Source organism: Staurois parvus, unplaced genomic scaffold, assembly GCF_062004578.1.
Source record: "Staurois parvus isolate SC_StPar_1 unplaced genomic scaffold, SC_StPar_1.0 ptg000618l, whole genome shotgun sequence".
Classification (NCBI taxonomy): domain Eukaryota; kingdom Metazoa; phylum Chordata; class Amphibia; order Anura; family Ranidae; genus Staurois; species Staurois parvus.
Window position 1 is genome coordinate 86,878 of NW_028318414.1, and position 27,359 is coordinate 114,236.

The window sequence follows — 27,359 nt, forward strand, 5'->3', positions numbered from 1 at the left end:
CATTTGTAAAGAGAAATCAAGAGATCAGATATCACTTTGTAGTTGTGAATCATAGTTGATTGCTTTGAGAAATTGTCAGTTTGGTAATGTCAAATACACACGATGAGAAAATCGGATGAAAAATATCGCTTTCGGAGCGATTGTCCGATAATCTGATAATTAGTACACAGCTTTTGAGAGCCAATCATGCAAAATTATCCGAAGAGACAAGCAAGAACATTTTTCTTGTGCGATAACAAAATGAACGATTTTCATTTAATCAGTACAGTATTCATCCGTAAAAAAAAAGAAATTGAGTAATCAAGACGAGCATGCTCAGAAAAGAAAGATTACATTACAATACAATACATCATTGCGGGAAGTTGTATTCTGTCTTATGAGAATTTTTGTAACTCTAGTTACCTATTCATTTTCGATATAAGACTAGTATGCAAAAAAACAAAACAGATGACCATTCATCCGATATCCTCATCGTATGTACTAGGCTCAACTGTCTATTCATTATGAAAGTAAATGCAGTATACTGTAATATTGTGTGATGGTGATACTCTCACATCCCACTGCTTCCTTCAGAATGTGACATGTTACACTCTCAGCCTCATCCTGTGCAAATATATTCTGACCTTTGGGACAACAATCTAAGCACCAACAGACAGAGTGATCTTCACTAGGGCAGTTAACTGCAGTTAACCCTTTACATACACAAACAGTACCTGCCACCATATGTTTTATAAGAATTGCACACCTTTCACAGTAACTGACCTTTAAAAGGATATGTTCACCTTTTTGACAAAAATAATAAATGCACATTTTTTTGCAGGTAAAAAAATGTGTATTTATTGTTGTTGTCTACAGGAGACTGGAAAGCATTGTACCAGCGATCAGTAAATTACTGACGCCATGCAGACCTCCTGCAGACCTGTCAGAATATCTGCTTGCTGTACATATTTTGACAGCTCTGTGGTAGTTCATTGAACACTACAAGCCAACAGCCGCTAAGACTATCGGGACTTGTAGGCACTCATTCACAGAACTCTGTGAATGAGTGACGTGACCATGTGGGCGGAGCCTCGCACGGCCGCGCTGTTTTCAAATCTGAGAGTACAGGGAGACTTCTCTGTCAGAGGGAGGGGGGTGGCAGGCGTGGCTGCAGCTATGGGAACATGTTACATGTTCTACCCTAAAAATGAGTGAAACATGTAACATGTTCCCAAAGGTGAATTTATCCTTTAAGAAATGTCTATCACACTAGACAGGAAGGTAACAACTTTTAAAATATTGGAGTTTTCTTTAAAGAGGCAGGAATTCTTTAACGTCTGATTAGAGCATTTAGAGATTTAGCAGAAGAGAACAGTCTGGAAGGTTGCTCCAATCAATATCACCTTCCCTCAACTCAAACCATTGAACAAACCCCTCAGTGATTGGCTGGAGAGGATACATAATAATAAATATTCATATTCAGTTCTCACCACTTTGACTACTTCTTAAATGGTTATGCACATATACAGTTGTGTTCAAAATAATAGCAGCGTGTTGAAAAAAGTGAATAAAGCTCAAAATCCTTCTAATAGCTTTTATTTCCATACACACAAATGCATTGGGAACACTACACATTCTATTCCAAATCAAAACATGAAGAAAAATAGATCAAATTTGTGTTGTTCCTCTAAAAGAATTGAAGAAAAGTGAATATTAGACTGTTCAAAAAAAATAGCAGTGTTTGTATTCTTCTTTACAAACTCAAACATTCACTATAGAAACTGAAAAATGTTTGAAGATTTTGCTTTCCTTTGAATCAATTAATATTTAGTTGTATAAGCACTGTTTCTGAGAACTGCTGTACATCTGTGTTGCATGGAGTCAACCAACTTCTGGCACCTGTGAACAGGTATTCCAGCCCAGGATGATTGGACTACATTCCACAGTTCTTCTCTATTTCTTGGTTTTGCCTCAGAAACTGCATTTTTTATGTCACCCCACAAGTTTTCTATTGGATTAAGATCCGGGGATTGGGCTGGCCACTCCATAACGTACTGTGGCTTGAATTCAGTGTTTGGGGGTCGTCTGACAAACTGTCTCCGGCCACTAGACACAAAAAGAACAATCTTACTTTCATCAGTCCACAAAATGTTGCTCCATTTCTCTTTAGGCCAGTCAATGTGCTCTTTGGCAAATTGTAACCTCTTCAGCACATGTCATTTTTCCAACAGTGGGGCTTTGTGGGGGCTTCTTGCAGATAGCTTGGCTTCACATAGGCGTCTTCTAATTGTAACAGTACTCACAGGTAACTTTACACCTTCTTTGATCTTCCTGGAGCTGATTGTTGGCTGAATCCTTGCCATTTTGGCTATTCTTCTATCCATTTGAATGGTAGTTTTTCACTTTCTTCCATGTCTTTCAGGTTTTGGTTGCCATTTTAAAGCATTTGCGATCCTTTTAGCTGAGCAGCCTATCATTTTCTGCACTTCTTTATATGTTTTCCCCTCTCCAATCAACTTTTTAATCAAGGTACGCTGTTCTTTTTAACAATGTCTGGAACAACCCATTTTCCTCAGAATTTCAGAGAGAAATGCACTGTAACCAGCATGTACAACATTTGCTGCCTGCCTTCCTTCCTTAAATAAGGGCAATAATTGCCACCTGTTTTTCAAAGAATAAATGACCTCACTAATAGAACTCCACACTGCTATTATTTTGAACATGCCCCTTTCAATTAGTGATTCAATTACACAGAATCAGCAGCATGCATGTCATGACTGTTGGGACTGTTGGATTTCTATTACTCTACTACACCTGCTAGTAAATTATTTGCCATGTAGAAATATCATTTGTACCAAAAACAGTGATTGATCAGGTTAGTGATGTCTGACTGCTATTATTTTGAACACAACTGTACATCCAGTTTTCCATAAAAACTGGCTATATTCCAGCACCCGGGAGGCACAGTGGAAGTGTAAAGCCCGCGGCCAGCAGCCCCGTCACAATCAATGACAGATTGAAATACATGGCCGCTGTACGCTGTTCAGAGCAGTATTTGCATTTAGGGTTTTATGTGTTTAAGGATGTATAACCCAAACACAGAAAGTCCATGTTCAGGGCATACATCCCTGAACACATACATCCCTGAACATATTTCAGCCTGCAATTGATTTTGACAGACCTGCAGACAGCAAGCTGTACACTGCACCTGCTCCTCCCGGGTTTCCTGGAATACACCTGTTTTTTACACTATACGGGCAAAGGTGCCCATGTGCATGAGCCCTTAACAGTAGCAGGCAGAAGTAATCAATCTGAGCTTAGGAAATACCCAGAGAGCACAGAAAAAGAGAAATAATTGCTTAGGCTAGCTACAGCCTAGCTCTACAAGCACATACTGAATATATAATTAGGAATAACCCATTTTAGGACAGGATCCCTACAAGTGAATCTTCTTTAACTGCTGCCGACTTTGTAACTTAGTTATAGGGTGGCAGAGCGGCCTCCCTGCATCGGATCACATAGCACTGTGCTGTATAGCAAAAAATGGCCTGTTCAGGAAGGGGGTAAAATCTTCTGGAGTGCAAGTGGTTAATAGTGAAATTCACACATCATGGTACAAAAAAACAAAAACAAAAAACTATCTGAGACACTGGAATTGCAATGTATTATCAACCACTGTTAACACTTTGCAGTTTTTATTGAAACCAGTTTTGTTTAGGGTACCTCCAAGACAGTCTTTGTATTTGACTATATGAATATATGCTGTACTTTAATATCTGTACTGTATGTATATATCATTACATATAATGTATGTATGTATGTATATAGAAAATCTGCCAGTACAAAACATTGGCAATATTTTTATCTATCGGTTGTCTAAGCGTCAACTTTAGTTTGTAAAAATGCAGAGGTCTAGTTCACATATTTTATAGCAGGCCCTTGGCTGCAATGTGCCCTTTCTGTTGATACCCACAAGTATCATTGGTATTGTCCTGACACTTTAAAGAAAAAAAAAGCTTTCCAACTCAGACTGATTCTATGGCCAAATTGAAATGCTGACCTGTTGGAGAACCATGCTCTACAGAGCAATGCAATCCTCATGGCCAGCACTCATACATATCCCTGGTAGTCCATTGCTGACCCTTCACTAATCATTAATGTGTAGCATCCTGCCCTAGGCTGAATAAATGTAGTTTTTGGCTCTGCTGTACTCAGTGGAGCAGCAATTTATTTTTCAGGTCTGGTCAGGTTATCCCTAAACTTGGGGGCTGATACTCCTGCCAACCTCTGGAAAAGGCTTCCAAAAATAGAGTAGGAGAACCAATCCCTGGGCTATGAATATTTATCTGACCTCAGGCAATCCCTGGGAGGAGGCACCCAGAAAGTGGCTGGGGAGAAGGCAAATGTTTGTGAAGGCTTGTTCAGGGCCCTCTTTTCCTGGGGACTCTGATCTGGGAGGCAGCTTATGTTGCTGAAGAGCTGTTGCTGCTAGGCCTCGGCATATGTTTGACTGAGGGCCTGGAGGAACCTGGATTGAAAGACATTTGTTGAAGGACACTACCCTAGGAAACTTAGCTGGAATAGGACCACTTTTCACTGAAGAGTGTTGTAGAGAAGCTGGTTGAAGTCAGCTGTTCTTGGACATTGCAGCTAGAGTTCCAGGTGTCCCAGTGCCATGAGAGTTGGATGTCAAGGGTAGCTACAAGGGCTGTGACTGCTTTTACAGCATCTCAGATTGCCTGTCTGTCCCCTCTAACTCCAGCAATACTGCTGCTGAAGCATTTTTGCTTGAGAATCTGTCCTCCTGTACCTGTGTATGCTTTTGGAGTATCCTGCCCCCTTACCCCTCTCTCCTGTTCAAGTACTACAAGAAAACTACAAAATGACACCTCTAGGCGGAGCCTGTGTTTGTCAGTGTGCACTGAAATTGGAATCTGGGCCTGGCAGTCTCTGTACAGGTAAGAGAGACATGAGTTATTTCCAGCCCCTGCCGAAGGTGAGCACTACAAATGCATAGCAAAATTCCCTATAAAACCTGTTCAAAACGTATACAGTGACTTACATGGTTGGATGGGCGGAGTCCAATCTTTGTCATTATAAATGAAATCTTTTCCCTATAAAACAAAATGTTTGAACCACAACAATTAACTAGTAAGCCAAGTTCTAGAATTCACTTTAAAGACAGAAATGTCTATATGTTTACTAAACTGCTATCTTAAAATCATAGCCCTTCATTAAAGGGTTAGTTCACCTTTGCCAAAACACTGCCTATGCAGGTGTAGCACCCTCCTAGACAGGTTGTTAGTTAGGTTAGGTAAATTTAGCTCGTTTGGCTCCCCTGTAATCAGTGGAGCAGCTTCTGATCACTTTGGGCTGTTCTGGGTTTCACTGGTTTGACTACTCCAGCCTGACTTCTGGAAGATTTGTGAATGTAGTGGGCTGGGAGAGTAAAATTTGTAGCCTGTTAATTCATGTGGTCCCAGCCAATCCCTGGGGGAGTGTGCCCAGTAGGCGGCTTGGGAGTGCATAAATAGTTTAAGGCCTAGGGCAGAGGGTTCTTGTTCAGGTTATCAGTCTAAAGGGCTATTGCCCTTTTGGACAGTTCAACTGTACTTTTACACTTGCTCATCGAGGTCCCAGCTATGGTAAAGCTGGGGGAGGCTGTTCTAGGGCTCATTGAGGTCCCAGTTGTTTTAGAGCTGGGTTGCCTATTATGCTGGACCTTGCTGGAACTGATTGAGGGATTTCCTTGAGGATCCAGTCTGGAGAGTTTATGGGAGAAATGTCTGGCTGATATTGGAAGGAGACACCCAAGTATCCAGGGATATTTATGAGTACTGCTATGTGTGTAAGATCCTAGTGACTCCAGGCTGCTACTACCCCTTGTGCATCAGTACCAGCTCTTGCTCAAATCTGAACATTTCCTGTGGTGTCCCAGTGTAGCTCAGTCCGTCATTGCTGCTTCAAGGACTGTACCAAGAAGCTCTGAGAAAGTGATACGTGCCCTTGTGTTTCCATATTGTGCTTCTGGAGTATCCCACAGCTTCTCTATACCTTCTCTAAGTTCATCTTATAACAAAGCATCAAAAAAGGAAACCTCTACAACTCTTCATTGAGCTAGAAAAGTGACTGAAGCTGTGTGCCTGGCTGCTGATACATGGTTTGGGGAAAGAACCCAAGGCAAAATAGCAGGCTGTTTTGGGCATGAGCGCTACACAGGTAATGAGTGTCTGTAGGTAAAACAAATTGTGCAGCTTTGACTAAAGTCAGATAATGCCCTTGCTATAGGTGTAGGCCATTTATGTACCTCTTGAAGCCTGGCTGAAGGACTCCCAGAAATGGCATCATCCCATCCTGCCTTGTTTCCCAGACATTGCTAAGTCACTCCCAGCTGTTAGTGCTCACCCCCACCATTACAGGAGCAAGCTCTCCTTTCCCTGCACGTGTGGTCCACTATCTCCTACATGGCATCATCGCTGAGTTCAAAGCTACTGTGACAGGGGAGATAGAGTGCATGTAAGGGGCTTTGAATCAGCTGGGGGTGTCTTAGCAATGTCCTAGCACCAAGGCAGAATGAGATGGGAATTTTTTGACCAGGCTTTGGGAGAAAAGTAAATTAGCTAGATGTATAGCAGGGGCGATATTTACCTTTGGTCAGAACAGCATCTACAGGCATTCCTTACCTGCATGGGCAGTTTTTAGTAAAGGTAAACTAATCATTTACAGCTTTTCCTCTATTGATCACTATGAAAGAAATTTCATTTGACAGCAATGGCTCTATTTCATGCTGCTGCATGAATTTACAGACATATTAGAATTCAATTCTGACTGATAAACCAAAACCATATCTACGTACGCTAAGTCCTTCGAATCCAATGTAGGAATTCATGTATTCTTTAATTTCTTCATGCGTTTTCATACTTTTAAGAAAATTACACCTGTGACAGTCAACAAAGTATAATGTCAGTGCAAATATATTCTTCCAGCATTGTACTGACAAAACCAAATTTTTTTTCCCTACTTCAGAAGAAGATATCTTGCATATACGGGGGGGGGGGGGGGGGTTGTACGTACTGTATATAAAGTCCAACTTTTTTATGTTTTCGATACAGTAAGGATGGATTATAACATATCAGGAATCTACAATATCTTCCCTGATAGTAATAGTTACTAGGACTGAAAGTAATGGCAAATACAAGATTTTTTAGTTACAGAATAGAAACAAAGGTAACATTTTGGGGGGACCTGTTCCAGTGACAATGTCTAAGAAGGGAATTCCCCTAATTTTGTAGAGATTTCCTATCACTTCCTGTAGGGTCCCTGGGAGGAAAAGTGAAGGGTAAGCCCAACAGGACACAAACAGCAAAAATGGGAGAGTTGTTTTAACTATTTCCTACTCTATCCAAAACTGAAAAAAAAAGTTTGGCTAATTATGTACTTAAAGTGGAGCTCCAGTCTCTGTTGAAAAAAATAAAAGTCAGCAGCTACAAAAATTGTAGCTGCTGACTTTTAAAAACCAGCCATTCACCTGTCCTATGATCCAGTGTTGGCCTCACTGCAGCGGGGTTCACCGGCCATCCTGTGCCCCCAGCACCAGCATCTTAAGTGTGGGCACCTGGCTGTGACAGCTTGTGGCTTCACAGCAGGGTGCTCACTGCACATGGTCTCGCAGTCCTCTGGAACCTGTCACATGTCCCAGAAGACTGTGGGGGGGGGGGGGGGAGAAAGTCTCTTTCCAATCGACTAGGTGATCGCAGTGGAAGTGGGAGCCTGTCAAAATAGGTACCTGCACCCCCCCTTTCCCCCCACTACCCAAAGGTGCCAATCTTTAACGGAGAGAGGGGTACAAAGCCTTAAAGCGGAACTTCCCCTTTTGGGTGGAGTTCCACTTTAAAAAGTATTACTAATGTAAAACAAAATGTATTTTGTTAAAATGACAAACATGTTATACTCACATGTTCTGTGGTATTGCACAAAGCGGCCCCAATCCTCATCTTCTTGGGTCCCCTGGCAGCAGTCTTCACTCTTTCCCTTCTTTGTGTGTCCCCATAGCAAACCGCTTGCTATGGAGGCACACAATGTCTGCATGCTTCTGAGCTGTGTGTCTATGGAGCTGCACTCCACAGACTTACACAGCAAGACTTATCACCACCCCCCCCCCACTTCCTCCTCACTGCATTTGATTGACAGCAGAAGGAGCCAATGGCTCCTGCTTCTGCTCGAGTGCTGTGTGAAGAGGAAGAGAGAATCGATGCAGCCGTGCACAGTGCTGGATCTATGCTCCCCTCTCATCCTCTTCACACAGGGAGGGGGGGAAGAAATAAAAAACATTTTTAGCTACAGAATCACTGTTTTGTGGAAAACGGTGCCACTTTTTCATTTTCTCCCCCTCCCCACTGTATGCGTTTGAATTTTCATTGAAGGGCTTTGCAGCATGTACACTTCACACCTGCAGATGCCACCTCCTCAGAGAGGACTCACCGACTGTCTTCTGCAGGATTAGGCATGTCCCCTGTATTGTCAACCACAGCTGCTGTGTCCTTTGTGGTGCATACAACTTCCACAGAGACAGTTTTATTTGTATGAAAGACTCCATCATCTCCTTTGCATGCTGAAGGAACATTAGTGCAGCTGACAGTACGCTGTAAATTGTTGTGTAAATGAAGCATTGTTTCACAGTGAGTAGAATTGCCTTGCTGTTCCTCATTGTATTAGGTGATAAGGTGTGCTGGAACTGTTATACAGGAGCCATAGAGCATATAGAAGAGGAGATCAGATTAGTGTCTTATACTGTGCAGTGTAATCTAGACCAGGGGTCTCCAAACTTTCTAAAGAAAGGGCCAGTTTATTATCCTTCAGACTTTAGAGGGGCCGGACTGTGGCCAGTAGAAGTAGATAATGTGCTGGCGTCTGTAACAATGCCCCATTGTTGGTGTCTGTCAGAGGAATAGTGCCTCATCATTGGCGCCAGTGAGGGAAATAGTGTCTCACCATTGGTGTTAGTGGATGGAATAGTGCCCAATCATTGGTGACAGTGGGCAGTATTGTGCCCCATCATTGGTGTCAGTGGGAGGAATAGTGCCCCATCACTGGTGTCAGTGGGAGGAATAGTGCCCCATCGCTGGTGTCAGTGGGAGGAAAAGTGTCCCATCGCTGGTGTCAGTGGGAGGAATAAAGCCCCATCATTGGTGTCAGTGGGAGGAACAGTGCCCCATCATTGGTGTCAGTGGGAGGAACAGTGCCCCATCATTGGTGTCAGTGGGAGGAACAGTGCTTCATCATTGTTGTCAGTGGGAGGAACAGTGCCCCATCACTGGTGTCAGTGGGAGGAACAGTGCCCCATCACTGGTGTCAGTGGGAGGAACAGTGCCCCATCACTGGTGTCAGTGGGAGGAACAGTGCCCCATCACTGGTGTCAGTGGGAGGAATAAAGCCCCATCATTGGTGTCAGTGGGAGGAACAGTGCCCCATAATGGTGTCAGTGGGAGGAACAGTGCCCCATCACTGGTGTCAGTGGGAGGAACAGTGCCCCATCACTGGTGTCAGTGGGAGGAACAGTGCCCCATCACTGGTGTCAGTAGGAGGAACAGTGCCCCATCACTGGTGTCAGTGGGAGGAACAGTGCCCCATCACTGGTGTCAGTGGGAGGAACAGTGCCCCATCACTGGTGTTAGTGGGAGGAATAGTGCCCCATCATTGGTGGCAGTGAGCAGTACTGTGCCCCATCATTGGTGTCAGTGGGAGGAATAAAGCCCCATCATTTGTAATATAAAATGATGTAGCGCTTACACAAAATAAATAATGCATAAACAATAAATATTGTGCATATACAGTGACCCCACACACTCAGTGACTTTCAATCAAAAAGTGACAAATATAAATATAAGTGCAGCCTGTGGGTTGTAAACCTACATGAATATATTGATCACACAGGGATCAAGCAATAGAGTGAAACAAAGTGATCAAGCAACTTTAATAAGGATGATAAAATTAAATAAACTCTAGTGATCACACTAATTTCCCAACCAATTGATCTGAATGAGATCATAAAAGCTATCTAAAGTGCAAAAAATAGTCCAATGACTATATCTGTGCTCTGAAGAAAAGGACTCGGCAAAGTCCAAATGATGTTTTGCAATAAACAGTCCAAAAAAAAATTTTTTAATAAACGCATTGAACATGTACTACATGGGTGTAGCAAGATGGCATCTGAAAACCGGAAGTACATCACTGCATTTCCGACGCATTGTGTCACGTCACGTGACTTCTTCAAGGCTCAGGAAACCACGCGATAAGCCCTGAAGAAGTCACGTGATAATGTGACGCAACGCGTCAGCAACGCAGTCACGTACTTCCGGTTTTGAGATGCCATCTTGCTACACCTATGTAGTACACCCAGAAACATGAGGTTTTATATTACATTTGTTGTACAGATCTATGGGTATATGATTGGATGTTGGCAGCTGCACTTAATTGAGTTTGTTTTTATAGTTAGTAGGCAGAAGCGCAGGAGGTCTCACCTTTTATTCAAAGCCCCATCATTGGTGTCAGTGGGAGGAATAGTGCCCCATCATTGGTGGCAGTGGGAGGAACAGTGCCCCATCATTGGTGTCAGTGGGAGGAATAGTGCCCCATCACTGGTGTCAGTGGGAGGAGCGGTGCCCCATCACTGGTGTCAGTGGGAGGAATAGTGCCCCATCATTCGTGGCAGTGGGAGGAATAGTTCCCCATCACTGGTGTCAGTAGGAGGAATAGTGCCCCATCACTGGTGTCAGTGGGAGGAATAGTGCCCCATTAATCGTGGCAGTGGGAGGAATAGTTCCCCATCACTGGTGTCAGTAGGAGGAATAGTGCCCCATTTCTGTCAGTGGCAGGAATTATGCCCCATTTTTAATGTCAGTGGGAAGAATAGTACCTCAAGGGCCAGATAAAGACAAACCAAGCGCCGCAGTTTGGAGACCACTGATCTAGACTGCAAATACATGTCACACACAATCTGGTTTACAGCCTTCTACTGTGCATATTTAGGTAAAGCTCTCTGTATAAGTTTAGATAGACGTGATTTCTGCTAAACTGTTAGTGTGCATTACTACACTAAAGTGCTGGCTTCACCTGACTTGTCCCACAGACCAGTATAGAGCAAGGTAAAATGATCTAGAATGGTTGTATAACCTCTTATTTGTCTATGGTGTTTCGGTAGAAAACCTCAGATAAATGTTAAATATAAGGGACAGAAAGTTGTACAAAGACACAGAGGAAGTATAAAAATATAGACTGCTGAAGACTGGAGTTCAGCTCCCAACTCACTCAGGGAACCACTTGGCATGTTCCTTCCAGGGATCATCATTTTCCTGCCAGTTGCCAAGACAGCCTCCACAACTGAAACACTGTACTGTGTCTCTTCTACCTGGAAGGCACAGCAAAAGAAATGAATAACAATAACCATCATAGTAACACAATACACTAATTACAGGTGGCTGTACAAATACAATCATACTGTGGCAAAGAGCATGATGCAAAATCAGTTGGAATTTGTAAGTTCATATAATGGGGTTCAAAGAAGGCACATTTGAACTTCAAAAGACTTCTCTGGATGCATACACATAATCATTCATCCAAGAAATATTTATTCTGCAGACAGAATAGTTTCAGAAATTAGATCTATCATATGTTACCTACAAAATAGACCTTTTAAAAAAAAAAAAAAAGGAATTGTGATAAGCGATATTTACAAACTGGAAATTCATTTGAGCCCAGTCTTTTGCATAGCAGTATTCAATACAAACAAAAATAAAACAATTTTATTCTATGTGCCTCTAAAGAACACACAAGGTACAAATCATAATTACAAATTCAACTTGTTCAGTTCGCGGTGTCTAATTTAGGTCAGGTTCACACCTGTGCGGCCACATAGGCCACGATTTGCACGGGTGCGAGAGCCCATTCATTTGAATGGGATGCCGTGCCCTGGAACACGCTGCAGTATTTTTGAAATCGCAGCCTGCTCGGGATCCGAAGTTCCCAGTATGGTTGTGATCTCCATTGCGAGCGATATGTCGTTACAATTAATGGAACCCGCCCGCGGGTCCCGCATTTCTCTGTGTGGGTGGTTGCGGCTGCCTGTATTTGTGCGGGTCCTGCAGCAGCACCACTCACACAGATGTGAACCTAGCTTTAGACTTGGGGACTTTGTGATCATTTTTATCACTCACCTATTTTTAAAGCTATAACCAATCCAAAAATAACAAAATAAAAATAAATAGCCCAATAAACTTTAAAATAAAATGCTGCTTTTGTTGCAATATTCACTTTAAGTAAAGAGCACTGTCACACGGTACATCTTTACTGCCCCAAGATGCCCTCAGACTGATTGCGCATGGATTGTCAAACCACTTCTTCTGAGCCTACCCTAGCCTGTGAGTGGACAGTGAAGGGAGAAGTAGCACAGTGATGAGCTGTCACTCTGCTCTCCCTTCCTATCAGCATGCTTCTTGCCTGCACATGAACTGACAGACTCCTTGTAAGGCTTTTTCCTTTCAAACTACAACCCTGCTTTATAGGGATTTCAAGAGGGTCAAATTCAGGTACTTACACTGCCTGCATTTAAATTGGAAATTCAGGCTCCAAGTAACTGAGCCTAAATACGAATCCCACCACTTTTAACTCCTATTCTAACTACCCTGTAAAAGGAAGATGCTTTTACTGGCCTATTTTTAAGGTGCTCCAGTCTGGTTATGTGGTCTCCCCATGACTGGCTTCATGGGAGAGGAGAGGGAGCCGACAACTGATGGAATGCCCAGGCATCACCTATAGGCTTAAGGCATCTATTGTCAGCACTGTCTACTCTCCCCTGTAGCCGCCGCTGGGAGCTGATCTCGTGATCGCATCAGGTGAGAGGGAGGTGGGAGTCATTTTAAGTTCACTCAGTTGGAGCCTGGAATTCCACTTAAAAAATTACATTTAATGATGCATCAATAATTATTGGGCTGCATTATTTTGTGAAGAGAACATAGGAGGTAAATAGCTAATAGATAACTTCAACATATCCATTCAAGGGAGAAAAAAATCCACAAAACTAGAAAAAAATCATATTGCCTCCAAACTATAATAGTGATACAGTGGGGCAAAAAAGTATTTAGTCAGCCACCAATTGTGCAAGTTCTTACACTTAAAAAGATGAGAGAGGCCTGTAATTGGCATCATAGGTAGACCTCAACTGTGAGAGACAAAATGAGAAAAAAAATCCAGACAATCACATTGGCTGATTTGGAAAGAATTTATTTGCAAATTATGGTGGAAAATAAGTATTTGGTCAATATCAAAAGTTCATCTCAATACTTTGTTATATATCCTTTGTTGGCAATGACAGAGGTCAAATGTTTCCTGTAAGTCTTCACAAGGTTGGCACACACTGTTGCTGGTATGTTGGCCCATTCCTCCATGCAGATCTTCTCTGGAGCAGTGATGTTTTGGGGCTGTCGCTGGGCAACACGGACTTTCAGCTCCCTCCAAAGGTTTTCTATGGGGTTGAGATCTGGGGACTGGCTACGCCACTCCAGGACCTTGAAATGCTTCTTACGAAGCCACTCCTTCGTTGCCCAGGCGGTATGTTTGGGATCATTGTCATGTTTGAAGGCCCAGGCACATTTCATCTTCAATGCCCTTGCTGATGGAAGGAGGTTTGCACTCAAAATCTCACGATACATGGCCCCATTCATTCTGTCCTGTACATGGATCAGTCGTCGTGGTCCCTTTGCGGAGAAACAGCACCAAAGCATGATGTTGCCACCCCCATGCTTCACAGTAGGTATGGTGTTCTTTGGAAGCAACTCAGCATTCTCTCTCCTCCAAACACGACGAGTTGTGTTTCTACCAAACAGTTCTATTTTGGTTTCATCTGACCATATGACATTCTCCCAATCCTCTTCTGGATCATCCAAATGCTCTCTAGCAAACTTCAGACGGGCCCGGACATGTACTGGCTTAAGCAGGGGGACACGTCTGGCACTGCAGGATCTGAGTCCCTGGCAGCGTAGTGTGTTACTGATGGTAGCCTTTGTTACATTGGTCCCAGCTCTCTACAGGTCATTCACTAGGTCCTCCCATGTGGTCCTGGGATTTTTGCTCACCGTTCTTGTGATCATTTTGACCCCACGGGGTGAGATCTTGCGTGGAGCCCCAGATCGAGGGAGATTATCAGTGGTCTTGTATGTCTTCCATTTTCTAATTATTGCTCCCACAGTTGATTTGTTCACACCAAGCTGCTTGCCTATAGCAGATTCAGTCTTCCCAGCCTGGTGCAGACCTACAATTTTGTTTCTGGTGTCCTTCGACAGCTCTTTGGTCTTCACCATAGTGGAGTTTGGAGTGTGACTGTTTGAGGTTGTGGACAGGTGTCTTTTATACTGATAACAAGTTCAAACAGGTGCCATTGATACAGGTAATGAGTGCAGGACAGAGGAGCCTCTTAAAGAAGAAGGTACAGGTCTGTGAGAGCCAGAAATCTTGCTTGTTTGTAGGTGACCAAATACTTATTTTCCACCATAATTTGCAAATAAATTCTTTCCAAATCAGCCAATGTGATTGTCTGGATTTTTTTTCTCATTTTGTCTCTCATAGTTGAGGTGTACCTATGATGCCAATTACAGGCCTCTCTCATCTTTTTAAGTGGGAGAACTTGCACAATTGGTGGCTGACCAAATACTTTTTTTACCCCACTGTACTATTATACCCTGTATTGTTTTGTGTCTTTAAAATCTGGCCTGTTCAGATTTAACAGCCATTGAGATTTGTCAAAACAATTACTGTGAAGATGCCTTTTATATTGTAGGAGCTCAAGTAACATGACTGAAAGCAACTTTAAAGATGAGGTTTAATCAGCTTAATTTGCCTTCTCTGGTTCCTTCTTTTCTTCATCACCAATATGCTAAATACATTTAAGCTCTTTCATTTGCTATATCTTATTTCAGACCCAGTGGTCTAGCAACTGGGTTTCTGTGCATCTCTATACAGTGCAGGCAAATCATGGCTAATGGGCAGGGCCAGCAAGGTGTGGTACATAACTTCCTTAAAAGCTCACTGCAGCCTGCCTTAGTACTACACGCAAAAGCCCTCCACCCTAATATAAGCAGTGGCCTGGCTCCTGGGGGAGGTTATGCAGATATCAACATGAGCCAGAGACAGTCAGACTGAGGAGGAAAGAGTTAGATGATGCTGGATGTCTTCAGCCAGGAAATGGAGTGAGCACTATCTGACTTGTTGTAGCTTCTAATGCACACTGTGAAAAGGCTTGATTAGGTTAAGCCATTTCAGTACAGGTGAGGAGCTTGTACAACTGTGCAAGTCTGAAAGTAAGGCTGGAGTCTAACTTTTAGTCAAAATAGCTAACTGTGAATTTTAAAATGTGAAAAATGATGTTTGTTTTATATTTGTATTATTATAGAAATGCTTCTGTCACCTTTATTACATCACACAATATTATATACTCTCCGGTAACTACTATCTGGGTTGCAATCAATGTACAATGATGATAATTTTCACTTTTTTTGTATTTATTAAATGCATTTAAATAAAGAATTTATTGAAAAAATATGTTTGTCAGCTAATAGGATTTCTCATTGTAGTTAGCCAGTCTTGTGATTTACATTTCCTACACTGCACAGCAGGACAGGCGACACACGTAGTTTCCGATTAAGCAATTTATCTTCCTCTTTCATTTCTGTGCATGCAACCTCCTCATTGGGCAGTTAATCTTCACCTTTGTCCAGCAAGAAGGAGAGTGATCTAGAAAAGCCAAACCAGCAGAGTTTTCCTAGCTATACAAAGCCCATGAATAAAGTTGTATAAAACCCATATTTTACTTAAATTCACTGAGCACAGTAAAATAAGCATTACCCAGTAAACTGTTTGTTAAAATTCTTACCCCAGCACTAGCAGTTTATAGCTTTCAATGCTGCTGGCTTCTGCTGTCTGAGTGCTGCTTCCCTGAACTTCTAGTCTTCACAGTAATAAGTTAACAGTGGACAGTGCAGTCTTCAGTCAGTCTGTTAGCTTGGAGAAGAGAGTTGGGGAGGGGGGAGGAGCAGGAGTGTGTCGTGCCATCCTAGGTTACAGGGCTGTATTTTTCTATTGATGCACACAGTGTAGGGAAACACAACTTAGGATGATGCTAGTAAAAGGAGCCACCTTGACACAGAAAACCTGGGGCAGTGATCATTGCACCAACTTAAACTAGAACATGGGCAAGGATTAAAGATAAAAAATAACATAGCACATTCAGTAAGTGGTTCAATCAGTTGCTGAAATGCTTAGAAAAACTGAGGGTTTAATATCACTATTTATTAATATTTTAACAAACACTTGTCATCAGTGCATCATTTACTTACCAGTAAAGAAGAATCCAGCACTGGCAAGATGATCTGTTTGAATCGTGGCATAGGAAGGCCAGTTTGTGAAGGACTTGTACCGGGCTTCCTCGGTTGTGTAAGCTCCTAGAGTCACATGGTCAAGATCTGGGTGCTGAACACGAACCTCGAACATAGAAATGTCACCAACATCTTCTCCTTTCATGAAACGGCAGTCTGGGCTTTCTATAACATGCAGTGTCTTTGGTGGGTATGCCAAAGGTCTTTTGTTGATAACAACCCTACAGCAAAAGCACTGAAGACTATTACTAACTCCAGTATGATATAACCCAGCACTGGCCATTTCTGCTGGAGACCACCATGAAAACGTCTCAAAAGCATAATCTCCTAAAGCTTGGAATGATTTTAATCTCCTGGCTTCACACCTCATTTCTGTTTTTTTACTTTCTTCCAGCTGCTTACGTATGTCATCATATTGTTCTTCAAAATCAGTGGTAAATTTTTCCCAGTTGAAATTAAAAACTGAATTAATTATAGACTTTATTGGGTGAAGTTGATTAGTCATATTCAATTTCGCTTCGTTGCCATCATTATGGTCTCCAGAAGCCATTTTCGTACCTAAATTAATTTTAACAAAAGCAAGTTAAGCAACAGCCAATACTATTGAAGGTTTTTGGATCTGAGTTATTCTTCATTAAAGACTAGCCATATACAGTAATATTTATCTCTTTCAAGCGGAAGAAAACACTTGATTCCCCCATTCACGCTAAAATAGTATGTGATCACTGTTCAGCCTACAAATTTCCAAGTGCCTCCTTCAAATTTTCACTCAAAGTTTGTCAAGCTTATGAGTGCCAGTAGGGCCACCAACAGCTTGAAATTCAAGCCATGTATGGCCAGCTTTTTTCCAGTTTATTTTTGGATAGAGAAAGGAAGAGTTTTTGATTCTCTGTGTATTTTCATTAGGGAACTTTTACTTAAATCCTGTCCATGTGACACCAGGACAAGAAATGGTTGTCACCAGGATACGAAGGCACAGATGGCAATAAAACATTGTCAGGAGGTCTAACCCTTCCTTGCTCTTCAAAAAAATGTGTTCTCATCTGTGTCCGTTAGAGATTTCCTTTCTCTTTTTCCTGCTCTGCTCCCAGTAGTCTCAGCACTTTTGGGGGTCTACACAAAGAAAATTTTTACAGGTAAACATGCTTAAAATACATCATATGTATATATAATCGTATGGGTATGTCTTTGTTGAAATTATTGGTCTGGTGACAGGGTCTCTTTAATGTGTTACTAAACCCACAACAGTAAAATCAGTCTGTATATGCAGTAAAACATGCTTGTTATACTCACTGTGGAATCATTGGGGTTAAGCCACTGCATTGTGTACTGCTTAATCCTGTCTTCTCTGATCCTTCCCTTCTTCCACAGTCCCCAGTCTATCTACCATAATACAGAGCAGCAGTGGCAAGACTGCACATGCTGTTTGGCGTGTGTTGCTAGAGAGTTTTTTTTTTTGCGGGGTGCATGTGATCGGCACAGGGCTGATAAGCTCTGTCCAGACAGAGGGTCAGGGGTCATGCAGCCCCATAGGACAGTCAGAGGAGAACGAACACTCCTCAACAAGATTAACCAGTGCTCTGCCAGACACTGATAGAAGTCACAAGACTGCTAAATACTGCTGATGAGAAAAGGCATTAACTAAAATAATTGCATTTCCATGTTCTGTGTACTGTGGGAGAGCAGATATAGTGCATGCAGGGTCTTGGGTTTAATAACATTTTAAGTATATTTTAATACACATTGACATAGACCCTTCATCATAATCTTAGTAATTTAAATTGTCACTTGCCTTGAATACTATTTTCAGACAATCTCTTACAATAAAAACGTCTACATCTAAGAATGTTTATCTAATTACAGTACATGTTGTTACTGATACTTTAGATGTAAGAGTAGCATCATAAGTGTCAGTTTACATATTGGTTAGTTGCTCCAGCCTTGAGATATGAAATGATGCTTTGTTGATATATTCCAACACATTTCACAGGACAAAGCCCGCTTTCTCAGGGAGACAAAGTGTTCTGATTAATTGATCAATATGGGGAGTAGGGGTGTAGTTGGGATTAATGGGGGTCATCACTGACCATTGTATTCTGTAATTCTTTAGAATTATATTTCAACTCCCCATAAGTGGATTCACAGTTCCATTTGACTGGCAGTTACTCCATATCACTTGCTGGAAGCCTTCTTTTTCATCCAGGCGTGATTGTTATGTCCTACATACATTGCACTGGCCATTTGGGAGGTCATCAATATCGTCAACTGGTAAATATTATTAAGCCTTTTATTTTTACTGTCTTTCTTAATTCCATAATGTGTTTTTGGGTCTAGTCTTGCTTTATTGTAGGAACCAATGCTTTATCTCCCTGAGGAAGTGGGCTTTGTCCCGTGAAACGTGTTGGATTATGTTAACAAAGTATCATTTTATATCTCAAGGCTGGAGCAACTAACCAATATGTAAACTGACACTTATGATGCTACTCTTACATCTAAAGTATCAGTAACAACATGTGCTGTAATTAGGCTACCAATTGTAGTTCTGTTCATTTGGATTGTTTTATGACCCTCTATGTTTCCGATTGTCATGATCCACTATTACGGTGGCTTTCTAACTTAATAAAAGGTGGTAAATTATTTTCTATTTTTGTTTCCCATTTTTTATATATAGATATTTTTCTATATGGTTTGGTACCTTTAAAACCCCATTAGCTTTTTCTTGTTAGGGTTATATTTACTGCATTTCCAATTAGGGGTGTTGTACCAGTAAAACCTTTCTACAAAGATTTAGAGAGATTTTCTGTCTCCGTCTCCCACCCCACGTATATTTATTATATTTCGTAACATAACAGGCCAATTATTGGCTGTCTCTGTTTTTTGCCTTTGCACTTTGTTTCTGCATTGTACAAGTGGTTTAAGAATTAATAAATAAAATCCAATTTAAAAAACAGCAGGGTAATTTGTGAAAGAAACGGTTAAAGGTGGTCACAAAGGAACCATTACTTTAACTCCACTGTTATACTGCAACATTTACCAGGGAGGACATAAATAAGGGATTGAATAGGTTTTCAGTTTAGTAAACTCATCTATGCAGTAATAACAAAGGGATGAACAGTACTGCCTCTATAGCCTTTGGAGCAAGAGCACAACTGAAGCATTTGTTGAATTTTTGAGCCATTATAATGGAAAAGCCTTTTAAAAAGAGCCAGTAAAGATTGGGGCTAAAGTGGAACTCCAGATGATATACAGTATAGTTAAAATAAATACACCTTTTTACCTAACAATAGATTTGGAAACTTTGTTCAGATGTTATGGCAATACTCACACTACTACTAGTTATTAAAGGGGACCTCACATGAAAATGCAAGGTCTCCTAATTAGCAATCATGGCAAGATTGCCTCCAGAACACCTGGAAGATGCTTATCATCTGCACTCTGAAAATCAAACCACCATGGATCATTTTCTAGAATCATCTCTAGTAAGAATCTAGCCTAAAACCATGCTTCAGCTGGATGATTATGCGGATTCACTGTGCAATGAGGAGACTGAATGTAACAAAGAAAGCTGAATTGCTGATTTACTGATCCAGGAATCTCAGAAGCTTTTTGTATCACCTCTCTGGCAATGTGACAGATGTGTGTACATCACAAGACTGGTTTTACAGAAATACAAACCAGTTGGTACGTAAAGCAATAAATATATAAACATGTATGTACGTTAACTTGGAACTTGGCTGTTTGCCCTGAGATTTGAATCTGCATAGTAAACAGACAGTAAGTACTGTAAATATTGTTGCATTTCCCCTATGCCTGACACTTCAGCTGAAGTGGTGACAGGTCACATGAATTCTGAGAGCTGATGCCTGGTCAACAGCTTACACTGGTTTTACAGGCTGAAAGCTTTTTTACCCTTAGGCCCCTTTCACATAGGTGGACCGACCAGATCCACCTGTCTATTTTTCAGGCAGACCCGACTGAACCATCAATTGTTCTCTATGGGGAGGCAGATGTAAACAGACATGTGACCAGCAAAGTAACCTCTTTTCTGGCAGTAGGTGCCTAGTTCAAGCAACAGAAGGGCAGCAGTGTGGGATACTTTCTACAGTGCAAAGTTAGACAGCAGTTTTTTTTACCCCCACAGACCACCAATATCTTCCCCCTACTAACAATGACCACCAGTGTCTTCTTGCCCACCCACCACTGACTTACAATGTTTCTTTTTCCTCCACTGATGCTAATGTATATTTTTCTTTTAAATATAGTGCACCGCTAAAATATATCAGAGACAAAAGTGACAATTGTTGTATAAATTAGTTCGTAGCCAGTGTCAAAAAGCATGAATCCTTATTCCAACCGGAAACTGGTGTTTGTGCAGTCAGAAGTGATAAGAATGCGCACTCACCAGAGCACATAATCAAATGTGCATTTGTATATAAATATCCTGAAGTCACTAAGAATCATCAAGGTCTGGTCAGGAATGGAGATGAATCGCTCACTGAATACGCCTGGATCTTGTAACCTCTGATGTGTGATGACGAAGTAACCGGGGACCTTTTAGGGATGGACAGGTCAGCTCACCAGGTGTATGGGAATCCTTACTGCGAGTCCTCCTTGATAGCCTGTGACAGGCTTAATGCGCTTTTGTTCACTAATGGGAACATATATTGGGTATCTCTCAGCCAGCACCACGTCTTATATCCCTACTCAGCTGCATGAGAGAGAGATCCCAGGAGGATATAAGACGTGGAGCTGGCTGAGAGATACCCACCATTCCTCATACTATGCAATAAATGTTCCTATTAGTGAACAAAAGCGCATTAAGCCTGTCACAGGCTATCAAGGAGGACTCACAGTAAGGATTCCCATACACCCGGTGAGCTGACCTGTCCATCCCTAAAGGGTCCCCAGTTACTTCGTCATCACACACCAGAGGTTACAAGATCCAGGCGTATTCAGTGAGAGATTCATCTCCATTCCTGACCAGACCTTGATGATCCTTAGTGACTTCAGGATATTTATATACAAATGTGCATTTGATTATGCGCTCTGGTGAGTGCGCATTCTTATCACTTCTGACTGCACAAACACCAGTTTCCGGTTGGAATAAGGATTCATGTTTGACACCGGCTACGAACTAATTTATACAACAATTGTCACTTTTGTCTCTGATATATTTTAGCGCTGCACTATATTTAAATTTGTCTGTTTGAGGTTTTTTTGGTTACCTGAGTGCCTAGCAGCTTTTTAGTGCGCTCACAACTACACATTATCTGCATATTTTTCTTTTGTTTCACCCCTCTAACACTAATGCATTTTTCTTCCCCCACTGATACCAATGCCTTTTTTCCCACACTGACCTTCGGAGTCAAGGCAATCTTCCTCCCATGGACATTGACAGCAAGCATGTTTTTTGTCCCACTGACCACCAACACTGAGCATTTCTTCCTCTCACTGACCCTTAAACACAGCTATTTTACCTCCCTGCTTTCCGACACAGGACATTTTTGCTCCCACTAGCCACCCGACACCAGTATTTTTCTGCTCCCACTGACACTAGGCCATTGATTTCTCCCAATAACCACCAATGCCAGGCGTTTTCTTCCTCCTTCTGATGCAATTTTTTTTCTTTTCTCCCACTGATGACCAATGCTGGGTATTTTTCCTTCCACTGATGCCAAGGCATTGTTCCTCTCATGGACATTGAGGGCAGGCAGTTTTTCACCCACTGACCACCAGATATGTTCCTTCCTACTGCTTACTGACACTGTGCATTTATTCTTCCCCGTTATACCAGGCATTTTTATCTCCCATTGATACCTAATGTGGGGATTTCTGTCTATTGATCACCAACGCTGGACAATTTTTTCCTCATACTTACATCAGGCCATCATTACCTAGCACCTACCTTCAACATCAAGCAATTTTTTACCCCATTGACTCTGGGGCATTATTTATTCCCACACCACAACTGAGAGGTTCTAACTTCTACTAATGTTGCAGCATTTTTACCTCCCACCAATCAGCAATGTAAGGGGCCCTGTGATACATGCTCATAAATGCTACATATTGCGCACTATGTTGTACATTGCTAATTCCTGACAGCTATACTTACTATCCTGAGTAGTATTTTACATAGACCCCTGCATTCTATGGTGTGTGTTATATAGTCCTTCTCAAAGTGTTTATGTTCTCAAAAGTTGATCGTTGACACGTATTTTAGAACTATTTCAATGAAATTCTTCTTTACCTTTTAATGCCGAGCGTGCGCAAATATATGGCCTCTCGGCAGCTGGGCCTTGACGCCCAGCGGCCGCACATTTGTTTACCATTTGTAAACAAACGTGCTGAGAGCGTGCGCCCCGCACACTCCCAGCACATGTGTCAGCGTTCCATGGAAAGGGTTCGAACATGCAATTGGGACCTTTTTTGATCATGTGACCACCATGACAGCCAATCACGGTAGTCACATGACCGTAAACCACACCCCCACCTCCCGGTGTCAGAAAGCCCTTAAAGGTCCAGGAGGCACCGGCTCGAAGAGGTTAAGGCCCCTTTCACACGGGCGGACCGATTGGGGCCGCCTGTCCATTTTTCAGACCCTCCGTTGTTCTCTATGGTGAGGCGGATGTAAATGGACATGTGTCTGCTTACACCCGCGTGGATTCAATATGATTTGCTAAAAAAAAAGACGGATGGGGGATCCATTCCCCATCCATCTAGCAGATCGGGTCACATGACAGTTGGATGTAAATGGATAGGCAGTCCGTTTACATCCAACCGCCCCATAGAGAGCAGCAGCCTGTATTCACTCTGCATAAGCAAGCGGACACGGACCTTTCATCCGCCTGCTCAGCAGGGATCAGTGGACAGAACCCCCCGCTGAGCAGGCGGATCTGCTTGGCAGAGTCCACCCATGTGAATGGGCCCTTTGGTTGTTTTCACACTGATCCGTTTTTTTTCCACTTTTGCGTTAAAAAATGCGGAATAAAAACGCGTGACCATTAATTCCTATTGAACGCTTCACACTGATGTGTTGCGGGTCCGCTGCATTTTTCAAAGTCCTGCTGGGTGCATTTTTGGTGCAGGTTTGGTACGGTAAAAACTCACCAAAAACGTCCCTCCTCATTGAAATCAATAGAAAATGCATCAAAAATGCACCTGCGTTGTGTTTTTGGTGCAGTTTTTTAGTCCATGCACCACAAACACGCAAAAAACGCAGATCAGTGTAAAAGTAACCTTAGGATAGGCTCAGGCAAACAGCTAGATCTCTGTGTGTAATTAGTTTTGGATAGAGTGGAGAGGCAAAAGGAAACTGACAGAGGTTATAACTGTCCCTGCATTTAAAATAAAATAAAATAAACTGTCTTTAATTTTACTTTAAGCGTCCTTTAGGGATACGTGTGTTTGGGAGAATCCCAATAAAAGCATAATAATTTAGCAGTAATCTGTGTGTACAAGGACTGTGCATACCTCATGTCTTCTACATCCTTAAGTATCCCTCTTTCTTAGGTTCCAGGGTTGGGAGGTATGTATTAGACTTCAGCTAGTATGACACTGCAGCTACATTTTAAATACTTTAAAGCGGAAATTCCAGGCAAAAAAAATGTGTACCATGCAGTGAGGCTGTGCCCACACTGCATGAGCGGTTTGTGTCTGGGGTGATAAGAGCAAAGATATACTTACCTAATCTGCGATCCTCGGAGTGCAGAACCGGTCACTGTCGCTTCTGCCCTCCAGCACACTAGTGGTCTTGTGAATGGACTATTCCTGATGTCCTCACTCCCATAGACCAGTTCTGGGCGTGAGGACGGCACGAACAGTCCACCGCTGGACGTGGGGGAGCTCGGTTTTTGGTAGGTTCGAAGGACAGGGTAAGCATAGCCTTTCGGGGGCTCCCTGGACAAAATGAACAGTTAACCCATGCAGTGTGGGCACAGCCCCACTGCATGGGACAAAACAAAATGTATATGGAGTTCTGCTTTAAAGCACTGGTAGGCAACCTTAAAGAGGTGGAGATCTACCTGAACAACATGGGAGAAGTCAAAGATCACATGGCACAGTGTTGCCTCCTTACACCTGATTGAAACCTCTAATTGCCGTACAATCGTGTTGCAATCACATGCATTGCACGACAATCATGGGTTTAAATTGGATAGTGAGGAGGCAAAATATTGCCTCCTCACCACCTGTCAAACAAACTTGAATAGCTTTTCAGAGGAGCAGTAGTGCCTGTTGCACTTGTGAATGAGCCCTTTGGCAGTGGAACCCTTAGGGCGCATAAAGTTGGGGGGTAAAACCCTGCAGTTGAGTTGCGGTTTTACCACCCCAATGCCTACCCTCCTTTAGCTGCTGAGGCAGCAGCCAAAGTTGTACACATGCCACAGCAGGAGATAAACCCCTGATGTTTTTGGTGGGTGCCACCGCCTGCCAATCGCAACCCATTCAAGTAAATGGACCACTCTGCAAGTGCCCCACAACTACATGCTTCTGCGGGGTCCAAGTGGATAAAGCAGTTGGTGAGAAAGCAACACAACACTGCCTGCTTTAACCCATTAATTGCTGTACTGCAGGGCACTTGCAGAATTGGTCATGCTTGGCAGGTGCTACACCCAATCATGGCAGGGCAAATAACTCCTGCTGTGGCTGCAACATGTGTACACCCCTGGCCACTGCAGCTACCACCCCCCAAACTGTAATTGTAAATTAATCCTTACTGTTCTGAGTCCCCTATAAGGCTGCTTTCACACTGATGTGCTGCAGTTTACCTGCACCATGGGTGCATCTGTGACTTTCCTAGGTTAGCTGCCTTTTGCCATAGACTTATATTATATCCAGCAGGTGTGGTGCACTTTCTGAAAGTGTACCAAAACTCCTGCATTCAGATCCACTGAATCCAACCCACAGGAAAGCTGCAGGTACACTGCATTGCACCCACAGTGTGGGTAAACCGCAGCACATCAGTGTGAAAGCAGCCTTATACTATTTTGCTCAGTGTATTGCTTCACACTGACCTGAAGATCTTTTATTACCTGCTGCTGGCACCTCTCTGGAGACCACTGGCCGGGATAATAGGTGGAGTGCAGTTGGTATCACTCCGCATGGGACAGCAGCCAGCACTACAGAGGAAACATCGGCTTATGCAGCTCTTGCTCCCTACTACAGCCCCAACTTTACCAAGAGTAAACGAGTCCCAATGAGGTTTTCACACAGGCACAGTGGATTGCTCTCCAAAGGGCAGTACAGCCGCAGTTCTCAAGAGGCAATCCGGATGCCTGAATGATTTATATTTTTTAATCCCAAGGGGTTGACTATCAAACTCTGCAAGGCGAATTAAAACTGCCAAGAAGCAAAGCATTGCTGCCAGGCATGGATACAGCCTTACCTGGCTGCAATAGTGGAATTTAGCTTGGCAGGTGGGCAGGGAGAGGGGCAAACCACAGCTCAACCAACTATTTTTACTGCCCTCTGGCCACCCATGTGACTGCGCCCTGTGGTTGCTGATTTCACAGCCTGCTAAATGAGAAATCACTTAAACAGCAAACCCAAATGTTCCTGCGCTTGGGGATGGGCTCAACATAGGCTATAACAACATCTCGGATGTCCTGGAATGTGCACTCCTTGCTACCCTCAAAGGAACGGGGAAGTCCAAATGCACGGGATGTAAAGAAAACAAATAGAGGGCGCACCGGCCTGATGCATTGGAGAGTGCAGAGTGCATCTTAGACCCAGCGGCCAGTACGTCCTTGGGCATGCCATCCCCACATACACAGAACTATGATGTTGACACTGCTATATTTGTGCAGGAGATGTAAGTCCAGACATTCTGTCAGTCTCCTTTGTATATACATATCTATATGAGAGCTATGCTCTCTTCCTTCTACCCAACATATACTATTTGTCATCAATTATCACTATTTGTAATAGCATCATCTGCAGGTGCAGATAGATGGACTTACTGTATATACTATACATTATAATAGAATGGAATCAAGTATAATATACTATGAGACAAACTTTCTATGTTCCTTTATGTATCTTTTATTGCATTTTATGATATTGTGTGGTCTTTTTTACTATTCATCAAATATTTAGAACAAGCCATGGTATTGTTTATTGGGTGGTTGTTTTTATATTTATGTCGTTTGGAAGAACAGCTCATGTGACGCTTATCTCTGCGTCTGGGCGAGTCAGTGATGGCCCACATGCATCATCTGAATAAGCCATTAGAGAGTATATAAGAGAGGGTACAGGCATTTTGTTTGTTGGCTCTGAGGAAGAGGGAAGTCCTTGAAACGCGTTAGCCTGTTGGAAGTCCAGGGTTTCCATTGCGGACAGTCACATAGTGTGGATTGGACACTAGTGTTCTTTATGATGTGCTTTTGACATTATTGTCATTTGTGAGTACAATACCCATATTTATTCCTTTACTAAATGTTTTTTAAGGTAATACAGTAGGCCGGTGCACCCTCTGTTTGTTTTCTTTACATGAGAAATCACTTGGTCCTACATAACTCTGTACAAAACACTGCCACAAAGTACTGGATCATTGAGAAAGTCACATTTAAATAATTATCACAATAATTGTCACATTTAAATAGTTACATTAAATCATGAAAAACATAACTAAATCCTAAAATATGTACTCACTGAAAATACACAAAGGTGTACCTTTAAACAGGTTTTGTTCTCCCAGGCTACAGATGTTGCTTCTATTGCAGACAGTAATGACTCATGAGAATATCACGTGAAAAGGGAAATATAATCCACCACGCATGTTTCCTCAAACTATGCAGTATGTTTTTTTGCTTTCAGTCGATGCCTCTACAAGATAAGGGAAGCAAACCTTCAGGGAGGAAACTAAAGAAAAAATGCTTAGCTACAAATATTAGCTACAAACTTTGTCTTTTATATCTGACTTTGGATTGCGAAAGAGTGGAATGTTTGTCTTGTTTGCAG

The 27,359-nt window shown here is 42.4% G+C and overlaps 1 protein-coding gene across 2 annotated transcripts in view; it reads right to left on the minus strand.

The window, feature by feature from the left end:
• The window catches only part of LOC149449438 (baculoviral IAP repeat-containing protein 1e-like), a 64,267-nt gene extending 37,140 nt beyond the window's left edge, over positions 1 to 27,127 (minus strand). For both annotated transcript variants that reach the window (XM_089693202.1, XM_089693203.1), the window contains exons 1-5: positions 27,072 to 27,127; positions 16,365 to 16,961; positions 11,287 to 11,386; positions 6,836 to 6,917; positions 5,042 to 5,093 (exon numbers count right to left, since the gene is read on the minus strand). In XM_089693202.1, coding sequence (XP_089549328.1) covers positions 5,042 to 5,093; positions 6,836 to 6,917; positions 11,287 to 11,386; positions 16,365 to 16,953 — 823 coding nt within the window. In that variant the 5' untranslated portion in view covers positions 16,954 to 16,961; positions 27,072 to 27,127. The remainder of the gene's footprint in view (positions 1 to 5,041; positions 5,094 to 6,835; positions 6,918 to 11,286; positions 11,387 to 16,364; positions 16,962 to 27,071) is intronic.
• Positions 27,128 to 27,359: the final 232 nt, after the last annotated feature.